The sequence below is a fragment of the Convolutriloba macropyga genome, chromosome 6 (assembly GCF_964194025.1).
Source record: "Convolutriloba macropyga chromosome 6, txConMacr16.3, whole genome shotgun sequence".
Lineage (NCBI taxonomy): Eukaryota > Metazoa > Xenacoelomorpha > Acoela > Convolutidae > Convolutriloba > Convolutriloba macropyga.
Window position 1 is genome coordinate 41,387,369 of NC_134473.1, and position 23,663 is coordinate 41,411,031.

General features: G+C 36.3%; 1 protein-coding gene across 1 annotated transcript; it reads left to right on the plus strand.

The window, feature by feature from the left end:
• Positions 1-711: 711 nt before the first annotated feature.
• LOC142341688 (glycerol-3-phosphate acyltransferase 3-like) lies at positions 712-17,693 on the plus strand. Its single transcript, XM_075392836.1, has 4 exons — positions 712-1,963; positions 5,730-5,927; positions 12,725-12,902; positions 17,147-17,693. The coding sequence occupies exons 1-4, from the start codon at positions 804-806 to the stop codon at positions 17,414-17,416; spliced, it is 1,806 nt and encodes a 601-aa protein (XP_075248951.1). The 5' UTR covers positions 712-803; the 3' UTR covers positions 17,417-17,693.
• The last annotated feature ends 5,970 nt before the right edge of the window (positions 17,694-23,663 follow it).

Sequence of the window (23,663 nt, forward strand, 5' to 3'; positions counted from 1 at the left end):
AATAGAAATATATATCGAATAGAAATATATATCGAATAGAAATATATATCGAATAGAAATATATCGAATAGAAATAGAAAGACATATCTGGATGGTATCTCGGAAAAAGTAGGAAGAAGTCGAGCCGAGTGCAGAAGAACCGCAAGGAAACGAGAAGAATGGAGACTTTTATGGAAAGCCTATGTCTGTGACCACACGGCACTAAAAGAAGAGTTTTCATCGAGGGAGATTTAGGGAGATTTCATCGAATAAAATTGGAAAAGTCTCTATTGTATCAACATTAGATGCATCTGTGATCTATTCCGCTATCATTATTGACTGCATTGATTAGCTGATCTGCAGTTGAAATGAAGAATAATTTCTTGAAGATTGAAAATTTTTGATAAGTTGGAGAACATTTTTTCTTAATATTCGAACTAATTTTCAGTGCAACTTTTGCAGAAGACCCTTGATTGATCATAGTTCATCAAACGTTTGTTAAGAGATTGTCATGTTTGCTATGCAGCGTTATTTGTTCGACAATCAAATGGAAAGAAGTTTGTTGAATTCTTGGTGAAAGTCAAATCAATACCGATCGCTTTGTTTTATCATTTGAAAAATCAACTTAATAGTTCGAATCACTAATTAAAGAATGAACCGAAATTACAGTTGAAACTTTTATGATAACTGAACTAAACATTGAATGTCATTTCATTTCCATCGTCATTTGATGTTCAGAGTTCTATTGAAGTTGTAAACATCTGTTATTTCAGATAATGGTTGAAATCGGTTGAAAGTATTTGCCAAATTTTGTGATCACTGAAATGCATTACTTGTACGCCAATCGTGAAGATTTCTCCAATCTTTACACAATTATATGGATTTTTGTCTATTTGTCTGTTTTCGTCTATGTTTTCATCCTAATTCCGGCTGCATTTAACGTGTCGCTTGGTCTCTTGAATATCTACATCAGACTCCTTCTATTTTTCTTCGACTGGGGAAAACAGAAAGTGTTAATTCGGAAACGCCAGAAGGAAATCGAAACCTGTTCAGGTAGTGATGACAGTGGTATTGTTGAACCGAAAAGTATATCCGATACTATTAGTGCTGATAATACAGATACATCTAATCAAGGAAATTCTCCTTCACTAGCCAATCAGAACACTGCGTCTCAGAACACCAATGAGAATCAACACAGAAATGAAGAAACGAATGTTGATGAAGTAGCATGTCAAGAATCGGAGTTGGAAAGCTCGTCTGAGTTTTTGGAATCGGAAGGCGGGAACTTGAACAGCGATTATGCTAAGTTGATTGACAAGCAAGATTCGATTGGGTTGGCCGAGTACTGTCGAAAGCTTTACGAACCATGCTATGAAAGGTTGCTGACCGATCAACGATTGGATCTGAGCGACATTTCATTCTATGTCAAGTCAGGAGTTGATAGCATTGTTCAGGATGATGTTACACAACGATTTCAAGCCGAGGAGCTAAAATCATGGAATTTTTTAACACGGACTAACCATATTTACAAACATGACATGGGTTTCCGATTAAGCGTTATTTGGATTTTTGGATTTTTATTCCGCTACTTAGTTTTGTTTCCGATTCGTGCTATCATATTTATTATAGGCGTTGGTACTTACGCAAACTGTACTTTAATAGTTTCATTTATTCCTCAATCTAAAGCTAAAGATGCGTTGTCAAAACGTTTAAGTCTCATGAGTTACCGGGTTCTATGTCGAGGGTTTTCCGCTATTGTCCGCTTTCACAATCGTGAAAACTTGCCCAAAGGTGGAGGAGTTTGTGTAGCCAATCACACCTCTCCAATTGATGCCCTGATTCTGTCGTGTGACAATTGCTACGTCTTGATTGGGCAACGACACGGAGGGTTCACTGGGTTCATGCAGAATGCAATGTCACGACTGGCAAGTCACGTGTGGTTTGAGAGAAGTCAGAAGAGTGACAGAGAGGGTGTCATCAAAAAGTTAGCCTTCAAAGTATTTTAGTTCATAGATTACATGCTAATTCATCTGTATTGCTTTTGTCGTGTGTTCAGTCATAAAATATATATCTTCGAAAATTATAGAACTTCAAAAGTTGCTACTGCTCAACAGCTTGCTATTGACTTTGTTGTCCTGACTTATATTTTAATTCACTAGTAGATAAAAGTTAATTGTCCTCAAACAAATTTTTGTAGCGATTGTTTTGGTTCTGCTGGTCATTTTAATGCAATTTTTTAATGCAACTACAGCTTTTTGGTCTGACCAGCGAATTCTTGTAGCTTGTGGTTTTGAGAAACATAAGAAACCGGTAGAGTCCAATACAATCAGGTGAAGCACGGGGCAATGAATCGCTGAGCAAAGGAGCCTGCAGAGGAGTACAAGGTGTGAAGAGCACTTCGTGGTTTACTAGCTTTAATTTAAATAATGCAGATGATGAAATGCAATATTTTAATGACGCTCAATTCTGATAAATGAGACGCTCAATTTTGATATACGAATTTTAAAAGGTAATTTTGAAGTCGGCTTCTGAATTTTTACGTTTAATTGTTCTCGAACGAAGTTTGAAGCAATTACTGCAAACGTGCTGTTTTTTTTGCAAAAATTTTTGCTTGGTCGTTTTGATTTTTCGAGTGACTTTGCGCTCCTGACTTTTTTCCGTGATCTAAATTTCTCTCATGTACAAGTGTCGGTAGCTGAACTCAAGTGGCGGCAGTTGACTACTAATAGTCAAATGAAAAGTGCACCGGAAATGGTGTAATTTTAAAAATTAATAAATATTAACAAATAAACAAATAAAATTTATTAGTGGTTTTAGTGGTAGTGGCTATAGTGGTATAGCACTAGTCAATAGTCATGTGAAGCCCTTTTAAAGACTTTAGTTACCGCACCCCCTCCTACCTGACTGAAGCAGGTTATAACGGACTCGAGCTCCCACTAGTCGTTCAAGAGCAACTCTTCCCACGATAGCTGGTTATATTGAAATGATTTTTAATGATCTTCAGGTCTATTGTCTCGTTTCATCCCACCAACACAGCTAAGCCAATGTGCTATACTTTATTTTTAAAAAGTAACCACTGTCTGATTGAAGTGAAATATTATATATTTCACCATTATGCGTTTCATTAAAGGAAGCAGATGATTAACTTTTTCATTCAATTTCATTTCCGAGTTCACGATATTTTAACGAAATTCTGCTTTAACTGTTTTAGAGGTGTATCTGATAGAAACAAAATCCAAGTTTATTTTAAACAAAAAGTGAAACATTAAAAGAACGAAAAAATCCGTACTTCCTCTTTGAATCTATATTTTGTTAATGTCTGGGGATTCCTATGTTTTGAGAATGTAATCTGCTCTTCAGTAGATTAGACTTGTGATTGAAAAGAAATATCAAAGAAATCAACAGTATGAGAACTTGAAATATCATAAAAAGAAAATATTTAAAATATAAACTGAACTCCTTAAACTTATAATTCTGCATAGCCGGCTATTATACCGCTCCTAATTTTTTACAATTCAAAGAGTTTGAATTTTATTGGGGCGCTGTTTTTCGTTTTTTAAGATCTGTTCACACATTTTCATGATTTTTGAAGTCAAATTGGAGTAGTGATTTTGGTCACGCAGAAACAGGAAGTGGAGCGAAAAAGCGAGTGGTTTTGCGGTGTGAATTTTTTTTGCTCTAATTTTAAAGTAGAGTGAGAAAAGGGTGTTTGAACAAAAATTAGCTTTCTCGCTAGTGGTTTTTTGTGCAGCACTTTTACTTTTATTTTTACTGTTTTATTTTTTGGATCCAATTTTTTTTCGAAATGGTTTTCCAAATCCATTCATAGTTCATTCTAGGCCTAGTTTTTTGTTTAGTCAATGATAATTCTTTGAATTGTACGTCAGGACTTGTCCTGCTATGTTTTACTTCGTCGGATAAAAATTTTTTGCTTTACCTGATTTTGCCGCATTTTCCGTGAAATCCTTTTGACTTCTCTAGGCTATTTTTACTCTTCTCTCATTCTGCTAAAAATGGTTTTAGACAGCAGTTGCTTAGCAGAGCAATTCAGAATGAACCGAGTCAGTATCACGAAAACGAAATCAGAAATAGAAACGGGACAAACCCATAAAGCCCGATTTTAGATGCCCGTTACTCGAACTTTGTTCTTAGTTACCATCTCTAATGCTTATTGGTATTGATACTGGCCCCTGTGTAGGGCTAGTATCAATAGCTCACTACATAACAGGAGCATGTTCAGCTTCAAAATGACATCAAAATTGTTCGCACTTTAAAATTATTTGTACAAAAAAATTTTCTAGTTTTTCTCTGTTCCTTCAATCCCAATATTAGTTATGGGAATCAACGGCGGCTATTTTCCGGCAATCTGTCGGGTGTGTTTTAATTTTCTCTTAGTTTTCAAGGTAACAAAAAAGTTTCGTGTCAAGTGATATGAAAATTTATCATTTTTAATTTCAGGACTGTAATTTATTGATTAATGGTGCCTGTTAGATCTTCTAAGCATCTTTTGTTTTCAAGACTGAACTGAAGTTTTTTTACATTAGCACAGATTTCACAAATATCGGCTAATTGATTAGAGAAAAAGAAGGAATTGGAGAAGTATTGGAAAGAAAACCTAGAAAAGGGCTTTATCTTATTTTTATTTATTAAGAGAAACATAATAAAAAGTTTGCTACTTGATTTAGAAATTGATTTCACTGAAGCTGTGAAATTTCTTTGCAAAAATTTTGTTTTTTGAAGAGGGGAGAAGTTCCTAATTAAATTCATAAAATATCCTGCCCATCTGAATTTAAAATTCAGTCAGCCGTATTTTACAACTTTTACCAGTATAATTTGCACTTAAAGACAATAATCAGTTTTGAGTGAAAAACTAAAAAAGGTTGTAAGGAATGCGAAAGGTATTGACTCGATAAGTTAAAGTCTGATGGCATTCCTTTGCTTTTCTCTGGTCCTCAGATTTTCGAAAGTGCTATTTGCAAAATTTTGTTATCTCGTTTTTTTAAGTTTTTAAACTTAATAGGAAGAAAATAACACAACTTTGCAGTTTGAAATTTTTCACTTTACACAATTTTGATAAAAAATTGTCATGCGTCTAACTCATTCTGGCAGACGTGTAAACCTTTTAACAACGTTTTGAATGAGAAGCAGCTAATTTTCAAAAAGGCCAGAAAACATTTTTTGGAATTTTGAAAGGTATGCAAGTTTTTAATTTCATTTATTAAATATCAATAGTTCTCAAATTAAAATCTAAAACATCATTCAACGACTCATATCCAGTTTTTCATTTGATAAATTGCTCAGATTAAGATGTTTTGCAAATTGCAGTCTTCGTTTTGTTAGCCAAAATGTGAGACGCTGCTTGACTGAAATAGTTTTTTTTTTTAAAAAAATTTATCACGAATTTTGGTCAAACGTATTTTTGTTTAAACAATGCTTAGTCGCTCGATGGAGTTAATGGCCGGCAGCAAGGACATTTGCGCCCAAGGCTCAAGGACCGAATTATTAAAAGAAGAGTCTAACCTATTTAGAAAACCAAAGGGGGAAAATTACAGTATCGGAAATCAAACCTTCTATCGAAAGGCCAATTTTGCACTATGAATGCTATAATCTAGCTAAAATAGCATCATTTGAGCCAATATACCATATATATGATTGGCAGTTTTTATCACAGGATAACGCGGATAGAGCTAAGTGTCTGTAAAAGTCAAAACTTGTGCATGTTTGATTGTAAACCTCAGTATTTAACGTAGGGTAGCGGAGCATGCCTCGGATCCTTCGAAAACGCCTATCCTGATCTTCCCAGAGGGCACCTGTATTAACAACACCTCAGTGATGATGTTCAGAAAAGGCAGTTTTGAGTACAGTGACCTCATATACCCGGTAGCCATCAAATACGACGCAAGATTTGGTGACGCATTTTGGAACTCATCAAAGCACCCCATGCTCAGGTGAGGCATCCCATACCACGATGCCAACTAATTTGAAATTCATATTTAAAATTAGAAGGATGGATACATGGCAATTAATTTGATCAGCGTGCTTGTGTCATTGTTTCAGGTTCTCCAATTATCTGTCAATGCCTCTCTGATTTTCCATTGGTCGTCATTGTATTAGATTGAGACTTGGATTTATTTCCATTTCTCACGGTGTAATGTGAGCACCAATGAATGGATCGTGATGAAAACGAAAATTTTCGAAGAGGGCGGGGGCAGATCAGAAACCTTGTAATAGTCAAAATTTGAAGTGCAATTTTGCCGAATGAATTGATCTGCTAAAAATTGCGGATCAATTAATATACTGCAACATATCATGGCGTGGCTTTAATACAAAACAGCTAACAGTTAATAATATTTGCTTTGTTGACGCCGAAGTTGCTAGCCTTAAAACATGTTACTAGTTTCCTGTAATGTTTTTTAAATAACATGGATATCCTACGATTGAGATCAATTTATCTTTTGTTCGTAGAGTGTTGTATTTTGTGTTGTCTTAATTTTTTTAATAGCCGCCTCAGCTTCTCAGCAGGCTATTATAGTGCTCCTAATTTTTTTACAATTCAAAGAATTTGAATTGTATTGGTGCACTGTCTTAAGATCTGTTCACGCTTTTTTCGGCTTCTTCACGTCAGTGAGAAGTCAAATTAGAGTGTCGATTTTGTTCACACTGAAAAAATAAAGGGAGCGAAAAATCGAGTAGGTTTGAGGAGTGACTTTTTCAAAATACCTTTAAAGTGGAGTGAGGAAATGGTGTTTGAGATGAATTTTTTTCAGGTGCGTCAATTTGACTTCTATTTTCCGAGTTTCGTCTCCTTCAGTGCTTTTAAGACGGTACCTATGTGTTCTAATGCTGCTATTTTGCCTTGAATTCATTGAGGGGCAGCGAAAACTTTTTATGAGTTTGCCACTATTTGTTACAAAATTTTAGTGAATTTTAGATTTTGCGCCCTTTTTTAAAACTATCAGTTGTCTTATCATTTAGTATCAACAATTAGAGATCTGATTGGTTGCTAATAAGGCATAAAAGAACCTAATTATTGGCTCGAGTTAATAGCTAGTTGTTTTCATGACTTTGACACTGCTTTTTCTCAATAATTTTGAGTGAATTTTGATTTCTGCAGAAAAGTATTTATTGTACTTTTGATGTCTTATCATTTAATCTCATTGGGGACAGGTCTCTGATGCTGCTAATAGGGGCTAAGTTTATCTATTTAATCGTTTTGTTCAAAGCTAGTGCTTTCTATGACTTTGACACTTTGTTCTCAATAATTAAAGAATTTTTTGAGTTTTGAGAGTCTTCCTTTTCAATTTTGTCGTCTTAATTCTGAGTCTCATTTTTGACAGGTCTCATTGCTTGAGTGAGATCACTTAATTTATTGTTCATAGAGTGTTGATTTTTTGGAATCCTAATGTTTTTAATAGCCGCCTCGGCTTCTCAGCAGGCTATTATAGCGCTCCTAATTTTTTTTACAATTCAAAGAATTTCAATTGTATTGGTGCGCTGTCTTTTTTTTTAAGATCTGTTCACGCTTTTTCGGTTTTTTCACGTCAGTGAGAATTCAAATTAGAATTTCGGTTTTGTTCGCAATGAAATAATAAAGGGAGCGAAAAATCGATTAGGTTTGAGGAGTGAATTTTTTCAAAATACCTTTGATTTAGTCGCTCGATGGAGTTAATGGCCGGCAGCAAGGACATTTGCGCCCAAGGCTCAAGGACCGAATTATTAAAAGAAGAGTCTAACCTATTTAGAAAACCAAAGGGGGAAAATTACAGTATCGGAAATCAAACCTTCGATCGAAAGGCCAATTTTGCACTATGAATGCTATAATCTAGCTAAAATAGCATCATTTGAGCCAATATACCATATATATGATTGGCAGTTTTTATCACAGGATAACGCGGATAGAGCTAAGTGTCTGTAAAAGTCAAAACTTGTGCATGTTTGATTGTAAACCTCAGTATTTAACGTAGGGTAGCGGAGCATGCCTCGGATCCTTCGAAAACGCCTATCCTGATCTTCCCAGAGGGCACCTGTATTAACAACACCTCAGTGATGATGTTCAGAAAAGGCAGTTTTGAGTACAGTGACCTCATATACCCGGTAGCCATCAAATACGACGCAAGATTTGGTGACGCATTTTGGAACTCATCAAAGCACCCCATGCTCAGGTGAGGCATCCCATACCACGATGCCAACTAATTTGAAATTCATATTTAAAATTAGAAGGATGGATACATGGCAATTAATTTGATCAGCGTGCTTGTGTCATTGTTTCAGGTTCTCCAATTATCTGTCAATGCCTCTCTGATTTTCCATTGGTCGTCATTGTATTAGATTGAGACTTGGATTTATTTCCATTTCTCACGGTGTAATGTGAGCACCAATGAATGGATCGTGATGAAAACGAAAATTTTCGAAGAGGGCGGGGGCAGATCAGAAACCTTGTAATAGTCAAAATTTGAAGTGCAATTTTGCCGAATGAATTGATCTGCTAAAAATTGCGGATCAATTAATATACTGCAACATATCATGGCGTGGCTTTAATACAAAACAGCTAACAGTTAATAATATTTGCTTTGTTGACGCCGAAGTTGCTAGCCTTAAAACATGTTACTAGTTTCCTGTAATGTTTTTTAAATAACATGGATATCCTACGATTGAGATCAATTTATCTTTTGTTCGTAGAGTGTTGTATTTTGTGTTGTCTTAATTTTTTTAATAGCCGCCTCAGCTTCTCAGCAGGCTATTATAGTGCTCCTAATTTTTTTTACAATTCAAAGAATTTGAATTGTATTGGTGCACTGTCTTAAGATCTGTTCACGCTTTTTTCGGCTTCTTCACGTCAGTGAGAAGTCAAATTAGAGTGTCGATTTTGTTCACACTGAAAAAATAAAGGGAGCGAAAAATCGAGTAGGTTTGAGGAGTGACTTTTTCAAAATACCTTTAAAGTGGAGTGAGGAAATGGTGTTTGAGATGAATTTTTTTCAGGTGCGTCAATTTGACTTCTATTTTCCGAGTTTCGTCTCCTTCAGTGCTTTTAAGACGGTACCTATGTGTTCTAATGCTGCTATTTTGCCTTGAATTCATTGAGCGGCAGCGAAAACTTTTTATGAGTTTGCCACTATTTGTTACAAAATTTTAGTGAATTTTAGATTTTGCGCCCTTTTTTAAAACTATCAGTTGTCTTATCATTTAGTATCAACAATTAGAGATCTGATTGGTTGCTAATAAGGCATAAAAGAACCTAATTATTGGCTCGAGTTAATAGCTAGTTGTTTTCATGACTTTGACACTGCTTTTTCTCAATAATTTTGAGTGAATTTTGATTTCTGCAGAAAAGTATTTATTGTACTTTTGATGTCTTATCATTTAATCTCATTGGGGACAGGTCTCTGATGCTGCTAATAGGGGCTAAGTTTATCGATTTAATCGTTTTGTTCAAAGCTAGTGCTTTCTATGACTTTGACACTTTGTTCTCAATAATTAAAGAATTTTTTGAGTTTTGAGAGTCTTCCTTTTCAATTTTGTCGTCTTAATTCTGAGTCTCATTTTTGACAGGTCTCATTGCTTGAGTGAGATCACTTAATTTATTGTTCATAGAGTGTTGATTTTTTGGAATCCTAATGTTTTTAATAGCCGCCTCGGCTTCTCAGCAGGCTATTATAGCGCTCCTAATTTTTTTTACAATTCAAAGAATTTCAATTGTATTGGTGCGCTGTCTTTTTTTTTAAGATCTGTTCACGCTTTTTTGGTTTTTTCACGTCAGTGAGAATTCAAATTAGAATTTCGGTTTTGTTCGCAATGAAATAATAAAGGGAGCGAAAAATCGATTAGGTTTGAGGAGTGACTTTTTTCAAAATACCTTTAAATTGGAGTGAGAAATTGGTGTTTGAACAATTTCGCGGTGTTTGAGATGGATTTTTTTCAGGTGCGTTAATTTGACTTCTATTTATAGAGTTTCGCCTCCTTCAGTGCTTTTAAGACGGTACATATTGTTCTAATTCTGATTATTTGCCTTAAATTCATTAAGGGGCAGCGAAAACTTTGTGACTTTGCCACTATTTATAAAATTTTAGTGACTTTTAGATTTTGCGCCCTTTGTGAAACTATCAGTTTTCTTATCATTTAGTATCATCAATTAGAGGTCTGATTGGTTTCTAATAGGGCATAAAAGAACCTAATTAATGGCTCGAGTTAATAGCTACTTGTTTTCATGACTTTGACACTACTTTTTCTCAAAAATCTTGAGTGAATTTTTGATTTCTGCTAGTATTTATTGTACTTTTGATGTCTTATCGTTTAATCTCAGTGGGGACAGGTCTCTGATGGTGCTAAGAGGGGTGAAAATTATCAATTTAATGGTTTTGTTCAAAGCAAGTGCTTTCTATGACTTTAACACTTTGTTTTCAATAATTATTATGATTTGTTTTGCGAGTCTTCCTTTTCAAAATTGTAGTCTTACTTCTTAGATCGGTTGCTAAAAAGGCTTCAATTAAAGCGGGTCATTTCAGTTCATAGCTATTGCTTTTTGTGACTTATACGCTTGTTCGTTTTTAAAACAAATCTGTGATTTTTAGTTCTGCTATTATTTATTCTTATTGCTGTCTTGTCACTTAATCTCATTGATGAGAAGCCTCAACGGCGGTCTTTGAGGAATCAATTAATTGATGTAATTATATCCTTCAGTAGCTGTTGCCTTCTGTGACTTTTGTACTAATTGTTTTCAAAAAAATTTGGCGAGTTTTATTGCGATTTTCGGAATATTTTTGCCTTATCGTTTAATATTATTTCTGAGAGGACACATCGACATTTAATGACATGTTGCTAATTAGAAATAGAGAAGTATAGTTGGCAGTTTGAATTCATAGCGTTTGTTTTTTGATGTTGATTCTGTCTTTTCAAAAAATAAAAGTTGAATTTTTAGTCTTGCTTGTTTTTGTTGTTCTTGTGTTGTTTTATTGCTTAGTCTCATTATCAACAGCTCTTATTTGCCTCCTGAAGCGGAGTAAATGATTGCCAGGTCATAAACTACTACATTTCCTTGAATTGTATTTCAGGACTTGTCCTGCTATTTTTTAACTTTGTCGAATAAAATTTTTTTGCTTTACCTTGGTTCAAAGCTTGTTCAAAAATTTGCCTGAAATCTTCTTGACTTCTGTAGGCTAGTTTGACTTTTCTCTCAGTCTCCGAAAAGTGTTTTTAGACACAGCAGTTGCTCAACAAAGCAATTCAAAATAAACAGAGTCTGTATAAAAAACGAAATCAGAAATAGAAACGGGATAAACTCATAAAGCGCAATTTTAGATGACGGTTGCTCGCACTTTGTTCTTAGTTACCATGTCGAATGTTTATTGGTTTTGATACTAGCCCATGTGTGGTCTCACTACGAAACACGAGTATGTTCAGCTCCAAATTGACATCAAAACAGTTTGCACTTAAAAATTTGTTTGTATAGTTTTTTCTGTTCTTTCAATCCCAATCTTAGTTATGGGAATCAACGGCGGCTATTTTCCGGCGATCTGGCGTGTATGTTTAAATGATCTCATTCAGCTGTGGATTTTCCACGTAAGCAAGTTTGTGAATGGATTGATTCCTACATATTAAACGCGTGAGCTCTAAAATTGGACAAAGTTTTTGCATGTTTAAGGGCCTCTCGAAGCGCATATTTAAGAGCCGGATTAAGCAGCATTGTTAAGCGAACATATCGAGAGAGTTCGATGACCAAAAAGGCTCAATGTGGAATGGTGAGAACTGAACCTGGGACAAGACTGTTAGTCAGGTGCAGTTACCACGAGGTTAAGAGGGCTTGAAAGTATGCTCGTCCAGAGGGAGGAGTTACTGTCCTGGGTACTACGTGTTTTTTATTTGCCCCCGAACTAAGTTTGAAGTTCTTATTGTAAACGCGTGTTTTTCTGCAAATTTTAGCTTTACCGAAGATTCTGCGCTAGTCTAGAACACTCAGATTTCAACTTTTGATTTTTGCGTAATCTCAGGTGCTCTCAATCTGAAATATGTTTATTGATAAAAGGGATTGTGAGGAAATGGTGGTTATAACGCAGTTCGTAAGATGGAGGACTGCTATGCTGAATTTTGAAGTAGTTTTCTATTACCATTTTGAGCAGTTTTAGTCGTTTTGTCTAATCTTCCTTTTTTATAGTAAATATCAGTGGTTTGTAAATATCAGTGGCAATTGAACACATTGGTCAACAGCACTCCAATCGTAATATGTTTTAGGGGTCCTTAATCTTGCCACATAGCGTAATAAATGGGTTTTGAGACGCGCCATCTTTTTAAAGCACCTAATACGCAGATTTTGCGCTGATTAAGCATGCGGTATAGCAAACACAAGAAAGTCACAAACGCCATTGTACAGAAATTTGCTGTAGAAAGAGCAAAAGACAAGTGCAATAAACATAGATAGTCTAAGTTGTGAGACCTATGGCTGTTAAAGAGGGGCATGGGTTCGAGACCGAGTTGGTGCGAAACAGAAACCTCTACTTCTTTTAAACCTTCTACTCGTGTAAATGATTCTCTTGTTATGGTTTTGCGGGCCTGCTATTTATTGAGATAGACCTCTAGTGCAAAATACTATCAACGGTTTCTCAAAGTCTTACGCTGTCGTGTATCATGAGTCGAAGTACACCCATTATGGCCTATTTAAGGTAAAATCTACGGGAGGATTACATTTCAGAGCGCTTAGCTCTGTACCCTTTGCTAATATGCTTGTGAAGATTGTTCGTTTGTTGTGCAGGTATCTGCTTCATATGATGACGAGCTGGGCGATAGTGTGTGATGTGTGGTATCTGCCTCCTGCACGCCGACTGCCGGGAGAAGACGTAGTTTCCTTTGCCTACAGGGTCAAGAGACTCATTGCCAGGAGGGGAGGACTGGTGGATCTCGAATGGGATGGCAACCTCAAGCGAAGCAAGGTTCATACTCATAGAGCACCTTTAGACATTTATTAATGGTATTAATGGGACCATTGTTTTTTAATAGCCGCGAAGCGATAGCGGCTATTATTGGGTACATCGTGGTTTTTTTTACAATTCAAAGAATTTGAATTGTATTGGGGCGCTGTCTTTTTACGACTCGAAGAGGAGTATTGGAGAAGTCCTTTTTTTAAAAGCCGCCCTCATCTTCTCAGCCGGCTATTATAGCGCTCCTATTTTTTTTACTTCGTCGAACTTTTCGCTTTACCTTTTTGCCGCTTTTTCGACATTTTGCGTGAAATCTTTTTGACTTCTCTAGGCTAGTTTCACTCTTCTGTCATTCTGCTCAAAGTCCTTTTAAACAACAGCTGCTCGGCAAAGCAATTCAAAATGAAGAGAGTCAGTATAAAAAAATCAAAGTCAGAAATAGAAACGGGATAAACCCATAAAGCCCATTTTATTTTTAGATGCCCGGTACTTGAACTTTTTTCCCATAAGTTTTAGTTACTATCTATAATGCTTATTGGTATTCATACTAGACCCTGTAGCCTTTCACTGAGAGACAGGAGTTTGTTCAACTACGAAATGACATCAAAATAAATTGCACTTAAAAATGTTTTTGTACAAAAATCAATTTTTGTTGATATTTTCTTTTCTTTCAATCCCAATAGAGTTATGGGAATCAACGGCGGCTATTTTCCGGCAATCTGCCGGGTATGTTAATCAATTTATTTGGAGTGATTTTTGAAGCGGGAAATGAAACGCGTGAAAAAATTAGGAGTGATTTTGGCGCTGAACAAAAGTGAAGAGCGCAACGAAAAGAGAATGGTTTTTGGTCATACCGCTGTTTTTGAGAGAGCGAGAAATTGATGTGTGAAAAAATTTTCTCTAAGCGAGCGAAATTTTTTTGTTCACGTGCGGCATTTTAAAGCAGGTTTATTTATTTTGGTTAAGAGGTTTGATTATGATTTCGTTTTAATTTTAGGCTGTTTTCGGTAGTGGTTTGAAGGTTTGTGGAAATTCATATTAATTTTATGATAATTTCGGAGGTTTTCGCAGTTATGACTTGCCTATTGTTTTGCGAGCATCTGGATACCCTATTGGCTTAAGGGAATTTTTCTTTGGATTTATATGTTTTTGAAATATTAAAAAATTTAGTAACTTTTTCCAGTTTTTCAGTGAAAGTTGTTTTTAAGAGCTATTTTTTCATAATTTTAGCCTAAAATGTGTTTTTCAAAATTTACATGAGTGTTTTTTTGTAAGGACTAGTTGTTTTGATGAAGTTTTTTTGGCAGAGATAGTTTTTTTGGGATCTCAATTTATAACAAAATTCGATCAGATTTATCATATTTTAACAGATTTGATTTTATTGTTTTTACTTTGTTTCATGACTTTGTTTCAAGATAATCATAAATTAGTGAAGGCACGTTTAGTTTGATGAGTAGTTGGATGGCGTTTAAATAGATTTTCACTGCGAGTCGTTTTGCGGAATTCTTCCGGCTATGTTTTTTTAAGATCTGTTTACACATTTTCATGATTTTTGAAGTCAAATTGGAGTAGCAATTTTGGTCACGCCGAACCAGGAAATGGAGCGAAAAAGCGAGTGGTTTTGCGGCGTGAATTTTTTTCGCTCTAATATCTTTTCTTTTTCTTCCGATGTTAGGAAAATTGCTCGGCAGTGAAGATGTCTTTAACTGTGAAGATGTCACATCCAATTTCCAAGTCCCTCAGGGTATCAGAGAGCATTTCCGTGACATTTGGAACTGTTATTAGTTAGCGACTTTTGTCTTGACGGTTTCTTTGAACGGTTCTAACAGTTTTGGGTTATTTGTGACACATTTTTCCCGCACTCTGCTTCTGGTATCTTGTCTTTTTTTTGGTTTCTTCATGCTACTTCTGATTTTGCCCCTTGCAATGATTATACCCATTGCATGGTCACTGTTGCCATAATCATTCCATGAAAATCCCACGTCTTGTATCCTGTAACTTCTGTAACTAGTTGTTAGGCAGTAATCATTGAGTGAGAGTTTGTTTGTTTTTGAGTGACGCCAACTGCACTTTTTGCGCAGTTTCTTAAAGAAGATGTTCTCAACTCAGGTTATGATCTGATAGGTATTCAGCTAGCAGTTCCCCATTCCTGCTGCTTTCCTTTCCGGGTAGGTGAGGCCCAACCTGCCTTGGCAGTAACTCGCACAAATCTGTGTCTATGCATGCATTCAGATCACCGAGAACCATCAGAGAGAATTTGCTCTTTACTTTGTGTGTGGTTTGGCTGCAATGATGGTACCACGTGAAAGTTTCAGACGCAAAAAAGTGGCTATAATCACCAAAAAAGAGCAATGTTGCTCATAAAAAGATCGGTCTGAAACGTGGGGAACAATAAGAAAAAGGGCAGCTGAAAACAGGCTAGTGTAGGCCTAATGCTGTTGCGCTGCGATTACGCAGAAACCACAATTATTATTATTTACAAGCCATCCTGAGCTGGTCTATATATCTGACATACTCTGCCTCCTCTGAATTCTCAGTAGGGGGCGTAATAAGTGGAAACCACTTTCATATATGTATCAATTGTCTAGACCCAAATAACGGCATTCCGTTCAGAGATGTGCATAAAATCAATCGCTTTGATTTCTTGTTTACAAGGAAGCAGACGCCTGCAATAGTACGTTCTGCGTTTATGTCTACTCCTGAGTTTAGTAGATTATAATCAACCAAGCATGTAGAACTTTTCGCTCTCAGGTGGGTTTCCTGTAGTGCACAGAGGGCAATTCGTCTCCAAAAAGGAGACATTAATCAAGCGGACTTGCTAACGCAAAAAAGTTATTGCGAGAATAACATGTTCGATCGTGATGTTTTTTTCGGTTGTGATAGATTCTTATCAAGTCCCATAGGCCGTTGAGGCATGGTTGTGACCCGTGAGGCATAGCCAAACTCGCTAATTTCATGTAGAAGTGGGTTGGATAGTTGCGCTTCCCACTTGTGTTTGCTTACAGCAATTATCTCAGCAGTTAATTCTAATTTTCTTTTGAATTTTTTGGGTAATATTTCGGACACCGATTATGTGATCAGTTTGCTTCATTTATCGGTATAACAATTAGGTGACTTCAACAAGAGCCGAAATTAAAAAGGGTAGAAAATTTAATAATAATAAACGATTAATTTGCTAAGCCAATTGAATTTAACTCATGACTAGAAAATCTTAAACCAATTAAAACTCAGTATTTCAGAATTGAATTTAACTTATTAATTAATTATACTGTAATTATCGCGGGTCATGGCCATGCCTCAGCAGCTCATGTGATATGAAAATATCGGTGCCGTGAATATTAGCCGAAAGGAAAATTAGCCGAATGGAATATTAGCCGAAAAGGAGATTTTAACCAATCAGATTTCAGAACGGCCGTGATATTTTGTTCGGTTGTGATAGATTCATATCAAGTCCCATAGGCCGCTGAGGCATGGCCGTGGCCCGCGAGGCATGGCCAAATGCATTATTTTCATGTGTAAGTGAGTTATATAATTGCGCGTCCCACTTATGTTTGCTTACCGCAATTATCTCGTGCAATTAGTTCTTCTAATGTTCCTTCTTTTGACTTTTTCGGCTAATTTTCACGTCGGCTAGTATTCCGGACACCGAAAATATCAATTTCGAGTTATTTGTGTAAATTGGTCCTATGTTCGGTTTTGATAACTTCATATCAAGTCCCATGAGTCGCTGAGGAATGACTGGACTGCGATAATTAATCCATAATTATCCATTCAATTGCTTAAAATTTGTTGCTAATAAAAAATTTAATTTTAATTCTCAAGTACTCGGATACGATTGGCTGATATTTTTCCAGTCTCATTTCATAAGCAATTGTAATTTGCTGTGACGCGTGTCTTGATTTATCGCTTAATATTTTCAATAAATTTTGGGCTTTCTCGTACGTCACTGAAACAATCACAGCCTAACATGAGATCAATTTACCCAAGCAGATGCTCTTCGTGTTAATTAACTAACAATTTAGGGTAATTAAATGCAATTTACTCTTTTCGGCTCTTTTTGAATCAGGTCAGGTTTCGGCACTTTTAACGTCGGCTCTTTTTGACTGAACCAACAGTTAATTATATAAAGCAGTTTTGTGAGAATAAGAATAGCTATGCTATGCTTTGTAGAGAACTTTTGACATCATGGGTCCAGGCTCGGGTACATGTTAATGGGTCTTTTATGTAACTACACGCAATACAATTTTATCCATCAGGTGAACCCTCTGCATCTTGACAAGCTGAAGCAGAGAACATTTGCCCAGACCCACACGAGGACTTCTTGCAACAACCTCACGGCGTTAGACCATCCGACGAGTAACTCTACGTCAACAGATGTTAACAGCAGTACGCAACCAACCAATACCAGCAGTAGTAGTAGTAGCGCTAACAATGGTGGTCAACAAGAAGAAACAGAGAGAGATCAAAACGGAAACAACACAACAGCTCACAATATAGTGGATTCGAATAAGCTCAAGCTTCTGTAGTTGTAGACTTATAAGCTATATTTGAAACAAGTACTCTTCTTTTCATCTAAATCAGTATTTGGGAATTGCTACTTTTTCTGAGTGCTCTCACCAGATTTTCTTGCAAAATATTAAATAATCGCTGTTTGAACAGAGAAGATCTGCGTTAGAATAGTCTATAAGTGTCATTGGTTATAACTATTATCATTAGACGATCTTGAATTTTTTTATAGATATTAGTCACCATCCTTAATAAAAAATTGTACTCGTTCGAATTATAATTTATCTTTTGGTTTAATCCGTTTTTTTTTACGTGTATTGTTTTTAGTATCTAATGAAGTGAATAAATGTAGTAAAATCTAGTAAATGTGAATAGTCATATGAAAAAAAAAACGGTGTTAGGACAAAATATCCGGAGCCGAAAAACCCAATGTGACGAAATATCCAATATATTACCCTGTGGTTAAAATTACCAGATCGGCTATTTAGCATAATATCTGAGTGAGGTAATATAATAATTACATTACCAAATTTTAAATAGTAAATCAAAGCCTAATTAATATTACTGTGAGGTCGGTCCTGTATTGTAGTTGAAAATCTCCTAACTTGCCAACTTAAAGTGCCACGCCATGACCACGACAGGTATAAAAGTATTAAATTCGTTGTATGCGGTTGACATGAAACCGAAAAGGTATTCAAATACACTTTGCGTGAGCCCTTCGCTCCTGAAATTTTGTACAGATCGCTAGACGGAATATCGTTCCTTATCAGAGGATTTTGTAAGCGAGTGGTTGGGCTTATGCTTAGATAAGAAAGGCATGTAATATGTGCCTCACTTGTTTCCAGGCGAGCGGAAAGAAAGCCACGGAGGAACTATGAAGGAATTGTCTGCTTTTAACATTAGAGTTTGCATAGCATCAATCCGCTCGTTTCAGGTTTTTCAAGTTTGTATTAGTTTTGTTGACATCAATTTTTTGTGACCATTTGAGCATGCTTCAGCATATTTAAAAAAAGAGTATTCAATATTAGACAAAAGCAATTTATCTAGACATCAATCAAGTCAACGTTTTAGCTTAAAAGTCGTTCAAATTAGGTGAGCTGCAATTGAAACAGTCTTGAGCAAAGCTTTAGAATATAAAACAGTTAAATGTCCCTAATTTTACCTCAAGAAGATGCGTTTAAAAACATGAAACATAGATTTCAACAGCAGTTTAAATCAATCCTCCAGTTTGATTTTTAAGGGCAAAATAACGCGTTTTTAAAGAGTAAATATTTTTGTTAAATAATGATTTTTAAAGGGTAAAAGTTTTCTAAAAAATGCCTATGAGTAATAGTAAATATAGTATTTACGCTGTAAAAAATGTGCGCTTAAATTCAATATTTACCATTACTAAATGAACATCGCCAATGGAGGCATAAAACGCCGCAAGAGGGCAAACATTAACTTTCTTGTAACTTCTAAATTAATTTAAGACTAATGTTATGTACACTTAACTACTTAATATTTTTGAGTGGTTTCGAAGTGCCGCTTTTTTATTGCGTAGATAGTGGTCGCCTAGTTTTGTATTTCCTCAAAATCTTAGCTGAAAAATTTTGTCCAGTTTTCAATTGCTCTTGAACGAAGTTCATAGCAATTATTGTTAGCGTGTGTCTTTTTTTATGCAAAATTTTTGCTTGACAATATTGACTTTTCGAGTTACTTTTACGCCCTTGAATTTTTGCGTTTCGCGTGATCTAAAATTCTCTCTCAATCACAATTTCAAACAGCTGAACGCAATTGGCGGCAATTTAATACTAAAAGTCAAATGAAAATTGCGCTGAACTGTTTTAAAAAGTGCATCTGCAACCAGCTATAAATCTAAATTGAGAAAGCAAATTCATGTAGAGCTTATCCAAGCCAGATAATCAAAAGCTAAGTCATGAATTTAATATGTCAATTCAGTCCCTGGACTTTATCAGTCACCTGTTCTAACAATTTGGTTTTCAAATAGTCTCAATCCGTTTATGCGAAAATAAAAAACCAGAAAAAATCCTTAAAACCTCATTTCCTTTGAAAAATGTTAATACCAAGTTTTTGAAAAAACAGATGCAACTTCGCAATGAATTCCAGGCACTGAAACCACTAAACACATGAACTTCGGCTGGAGTTTGAAGTAGCTAGAAATTTTTGCTATTGAGAGAAATTTACAAGTCGGCAAAACATTAACGAGGCGCAATTTTTTTCAAAATCTGGTGTTACTTTTGAAACAGTTTAAAACCATTCACTGTCAAACAGAAACGTTCAGAAGTTTAAATAATGCACGCCTAGAGAACCAGTTGACTTTGTAACCAGCCACAGTAATTAATAAGTGCAATTGTAGCAATCAAAATTAACAAAAAACCATGGGAATGGAAAACAGGAAACAGACAGATGTCAATTTTTTTTACAAAGTTAAGTGGTGGCATTCTTTGTTTCTAAAATATGAAACCAATTTTGCACTGAGACATGTTTCGTTATGCACTTACCAAAATCTTAATTAATAAGATTTAAGGGCAAGACAAGAAAAATAAAAACTTAAAATTCGGCTCTTTTCAATCGTTTTGACTAGTCATCAAAACGTTTAGCCATGAATCCAAGCTATTATTAAATTTTTCTTACACTACTGAAAACAATGAGACTTTTCTCTACTCAAACTGTCAAAATACTACAGAAGAAAAACATCTATTTTCTAAATTAAAATATTACTAAAATTTTAATTGAAAAAAAGGTAACGAGTAATCTATACTGGGTAAACTATAAACTGCGAACATTATTTAAGTCCATTTTGACCTCGCTAGATATTCTATTAGTCTGTCAATATTTGGTCTCAGTGATAAGACTACATAGAACAAAAATAGACAAAGTTTACAAAATTTTGATGAAAAACTTTGTGTCAAAGTCAACAAAATTATATTTGCCCAGAGACCGATTCAGACAACAGCATATATTCCATATTGCCATCAAATGCTTTACTTCGCCAGAATTTGAAATTTCACACTCCACGGTTGAAGGGCTTTATCGATCGGCCAAAATTACTCAAGAAAAATCCCAGTCGAGCATATAGTTCCTCCATAAATGGGGTCAGAACAATTATCTGCTTATTTGTTCGATGCAAGATTCTGACTGTCAGAGAATTAATGTCATTGTCTCTTGATTATGTATAATGGTTCGGTGTCATTTATTTTGCTGATGTTCGTTGCCTGTAACTAATTGACACCCATCTGAACCTAAGTGCGTTTCTTAGCCTGTAAAGCAAGAGCAACTTTTGTTTCATGCTGTTATCCATCCGGTTTTTGGCGGTAGTTTAATCGTCGATAAATTTCATGTTTTCATTTCCTTTCTTGAATTCCCAAGGTCATTGGGAACATGCTCTAATAAGGAGAGCAGGAGTTGAAAATCAACTGGATTGTCGTTTGATCCGATATCCTTGAACCTACCTATTTGAAAGTTAAAATACTGTAATGGTGATAACATCAAAGGGGGTGGATGTAGCTCATGTTGCCTAAGGCCGGAGAGAAAATATGATCAAAATACTACGCAGAAAACACCCGTGCGAGGCCGGTGACCAGACGCACGAACGAACCGTAAGCCGTTTTTACCTTGACAACTCGTACTTCACCGTCTCGTCCAGGTGATGTTCCCGCAACTCTTCCAAAGGGCCAAATTCCTCTTGGCGTCAAGTCATTGAGTACCCACACAACATTTCCAATTTTCAAAGAAGGCTGGTTGTTGTCTGTCCATTAACGTCTCTTGGATAATGTCGGCAGGTACTCCATAATCAAACGCCGCCATACGTGGATCATCAACTGCTGAACAGGCTTCCAGACATTGAAACTAGCTGCCTGTTGATCTCCAAAAATTCTGGGCGGCAGGGAACTGTACGGGCGTTGAATGAGGAAATTGTTAGGAGTGTGTGGTTCTTCCTTGTCAGGCTGATCGGCAACGTTTGTCAAGGGTTTGGAATTCAGGATTGCTTCAACTTCAGCCATTTTTGTCTCAAAGATGTCGAAGGAGAGACGCTTAGAGCCTATAATGATCAAGAGCTTCCTCTTTGCGCTCTGAATCAATCGCTTCTACACGCCACCGAAATGAGGGCCGTACGATGGGTCAATTTTCCATGTGGTTATGACTGCGGCATTGTCTAAAGCTTTAACCGACTTCTTCAGCTCTTCGTAGGTGCTGGCAAACTTTTTTATTATCACTGTACAACAAAATAGGTTGACATCTTCGGCAGGTAAACCGTCGATATGCATTGAGGAAGGTGTCTTTATTTAAATCTGGAAATGTTTCCAAATGGACTGCTCGCGGAACGAGGCATAAAAAATGAGTCCAACGTGCTTCTCGATTTTTTCTTTGTTTGTCTTTAATGTAAAAAGGGCCAAAAAAGTACAGTCCTGTGTTGGCAAACGGCAATTTGGGCTCCTCTGTGGGGAAGCGGAATGCAAGAAGTTGGGCCATTATTGGTTGTATATTCTGAGTGTCAAAGTGGCGACACTGAAAACATCGGATTTTTTTGATAGGAGCGTTTTTCGCAGTCCGATGACGTAATAACTTTGTTTTACGAATGTTTTAACCGGCTCTGTTGCATGAAAAGCACAACACAAATTCTGTGCGCATGTTCAAGGTGTAGAATTGCAATCCTTTCCATTGCGTCCAAGATTATTGGACATTTTTCAATCTCCAATTTTGTTGGAGCAAATAAGGGAAGGCCGGTAGATCGTAGGAGTTCATTTTTGTCAATTATTGTATTCAGGTTTCTCAATTTGCTCCTGGCGTCCAATTTTTGTCCTCTTTTCTATCCCCTGATTGTTGAAGAGAGAAAGTTGTTTTGAGACAACTTCAAAAGAAAAACTTGAGATAAAGAAACATCATCTTTAGTGTATTGATATTCGTTATAATGTTTTTTCTTAGCTATGTAAAATAGATTGAAGACAGTTGCAAGGGATAAAAGTAGCTTATTCCATTTTGATAAGCGATTCGGGTCTAGAACAGGCTTGGTTGATGTTTTTTATTTCTGGTTACGGCACCCACCGTTGAAAACTTTTTCATATTTTTCCCCGAACTTTCAGTGTCTTAAAAAACTGTGGTGCTGTAAGCCATTTCGAGAAGATTTCTGATGGCTGAAGGCCACGCGTTCCTTGGTCGGGTGGACTAAGGTTGGTTGGGACATGATTCCACTAATCAGTTTTAGTTGCTTTTTTTACTTTCTTCCAATCGATTCGAAACTAAAACGTTTTGTTTCTCAGTTGAGCTGATCCAGTCTAAGACAACGCGACTGTCGGTACAGAAGTAGACTTCAAATTTTGATGTCGTTTGTATCGAGGTGCGGAGGCGTGTACCTAAAACGGCAGCTTCGAGTTCTAATTTTGGCACTAATTTGTTTAATTGGTGCAACTTTGCATTATCCAAGCAGAGAAGACGTTTGAAAGTTTTCATCCTTTTTGGGTGCGAATGTAAGCAATTGCTGTCAATGAAACAGTTGAGGCATCAACAAAGACATTAATCTGGTGATTATTTTCTTGACTCGTTTAGGTGTCCAACTATCAGGGGATTCCCATATCAGGCATTGCAAATTATCTATCAAACACTTTTTAGGCAGGAATGTAGTTCGGCAGACAGTGGTTCATCCCACCCCTTGCCTAGCTTCCAGACTTGTTGTGAAGTCATTTTGATTCTAATTGTGAGCGGAGACAACATTCCGAGGGTATCGAATTTGGTTCCGGGGATCCTTTGTGTTTAATCACTGGCATTTCGGAGAAATTAATTTAATGTCTTCATTAGAGAACAGTCAGTTCTGGTGTTACATTTCTGACCGAGGACTCTATTGATCTCTTTCAGTTCATCTCGAACTTCTTGCTCAATAAAATTGCTTCATGTTTGCTTGACACACAGTTTGTCACGCGAAAGCCACCTTTATGAGGACTATTTTTACTTTGGTTAATTCTTTCAATGGATTCTTCTACAGACGGCAAGGAATGGATATAGGTCGGTTTTGGCAACTGGAACAGACTGGAACAGACGGCAACGAATGGCAACTGGGTTTTCATGAAACTTCAGAAGGATTCCTACCAAGTTGTTTAGCAAATCTGGTCCTGTAATCAAATTGGAGTTCGAAGACTGGCCTTTAAACATGGCCGCAGTATTTGCTACTCTGCTCACTTTTACGGGCTTGTTTAGATTAACAACCGGGTGATGCGGTAAGTACCAAATTTTTTTCGGTTCTGGCTGCTGCATTTTAACTGGCTTGAC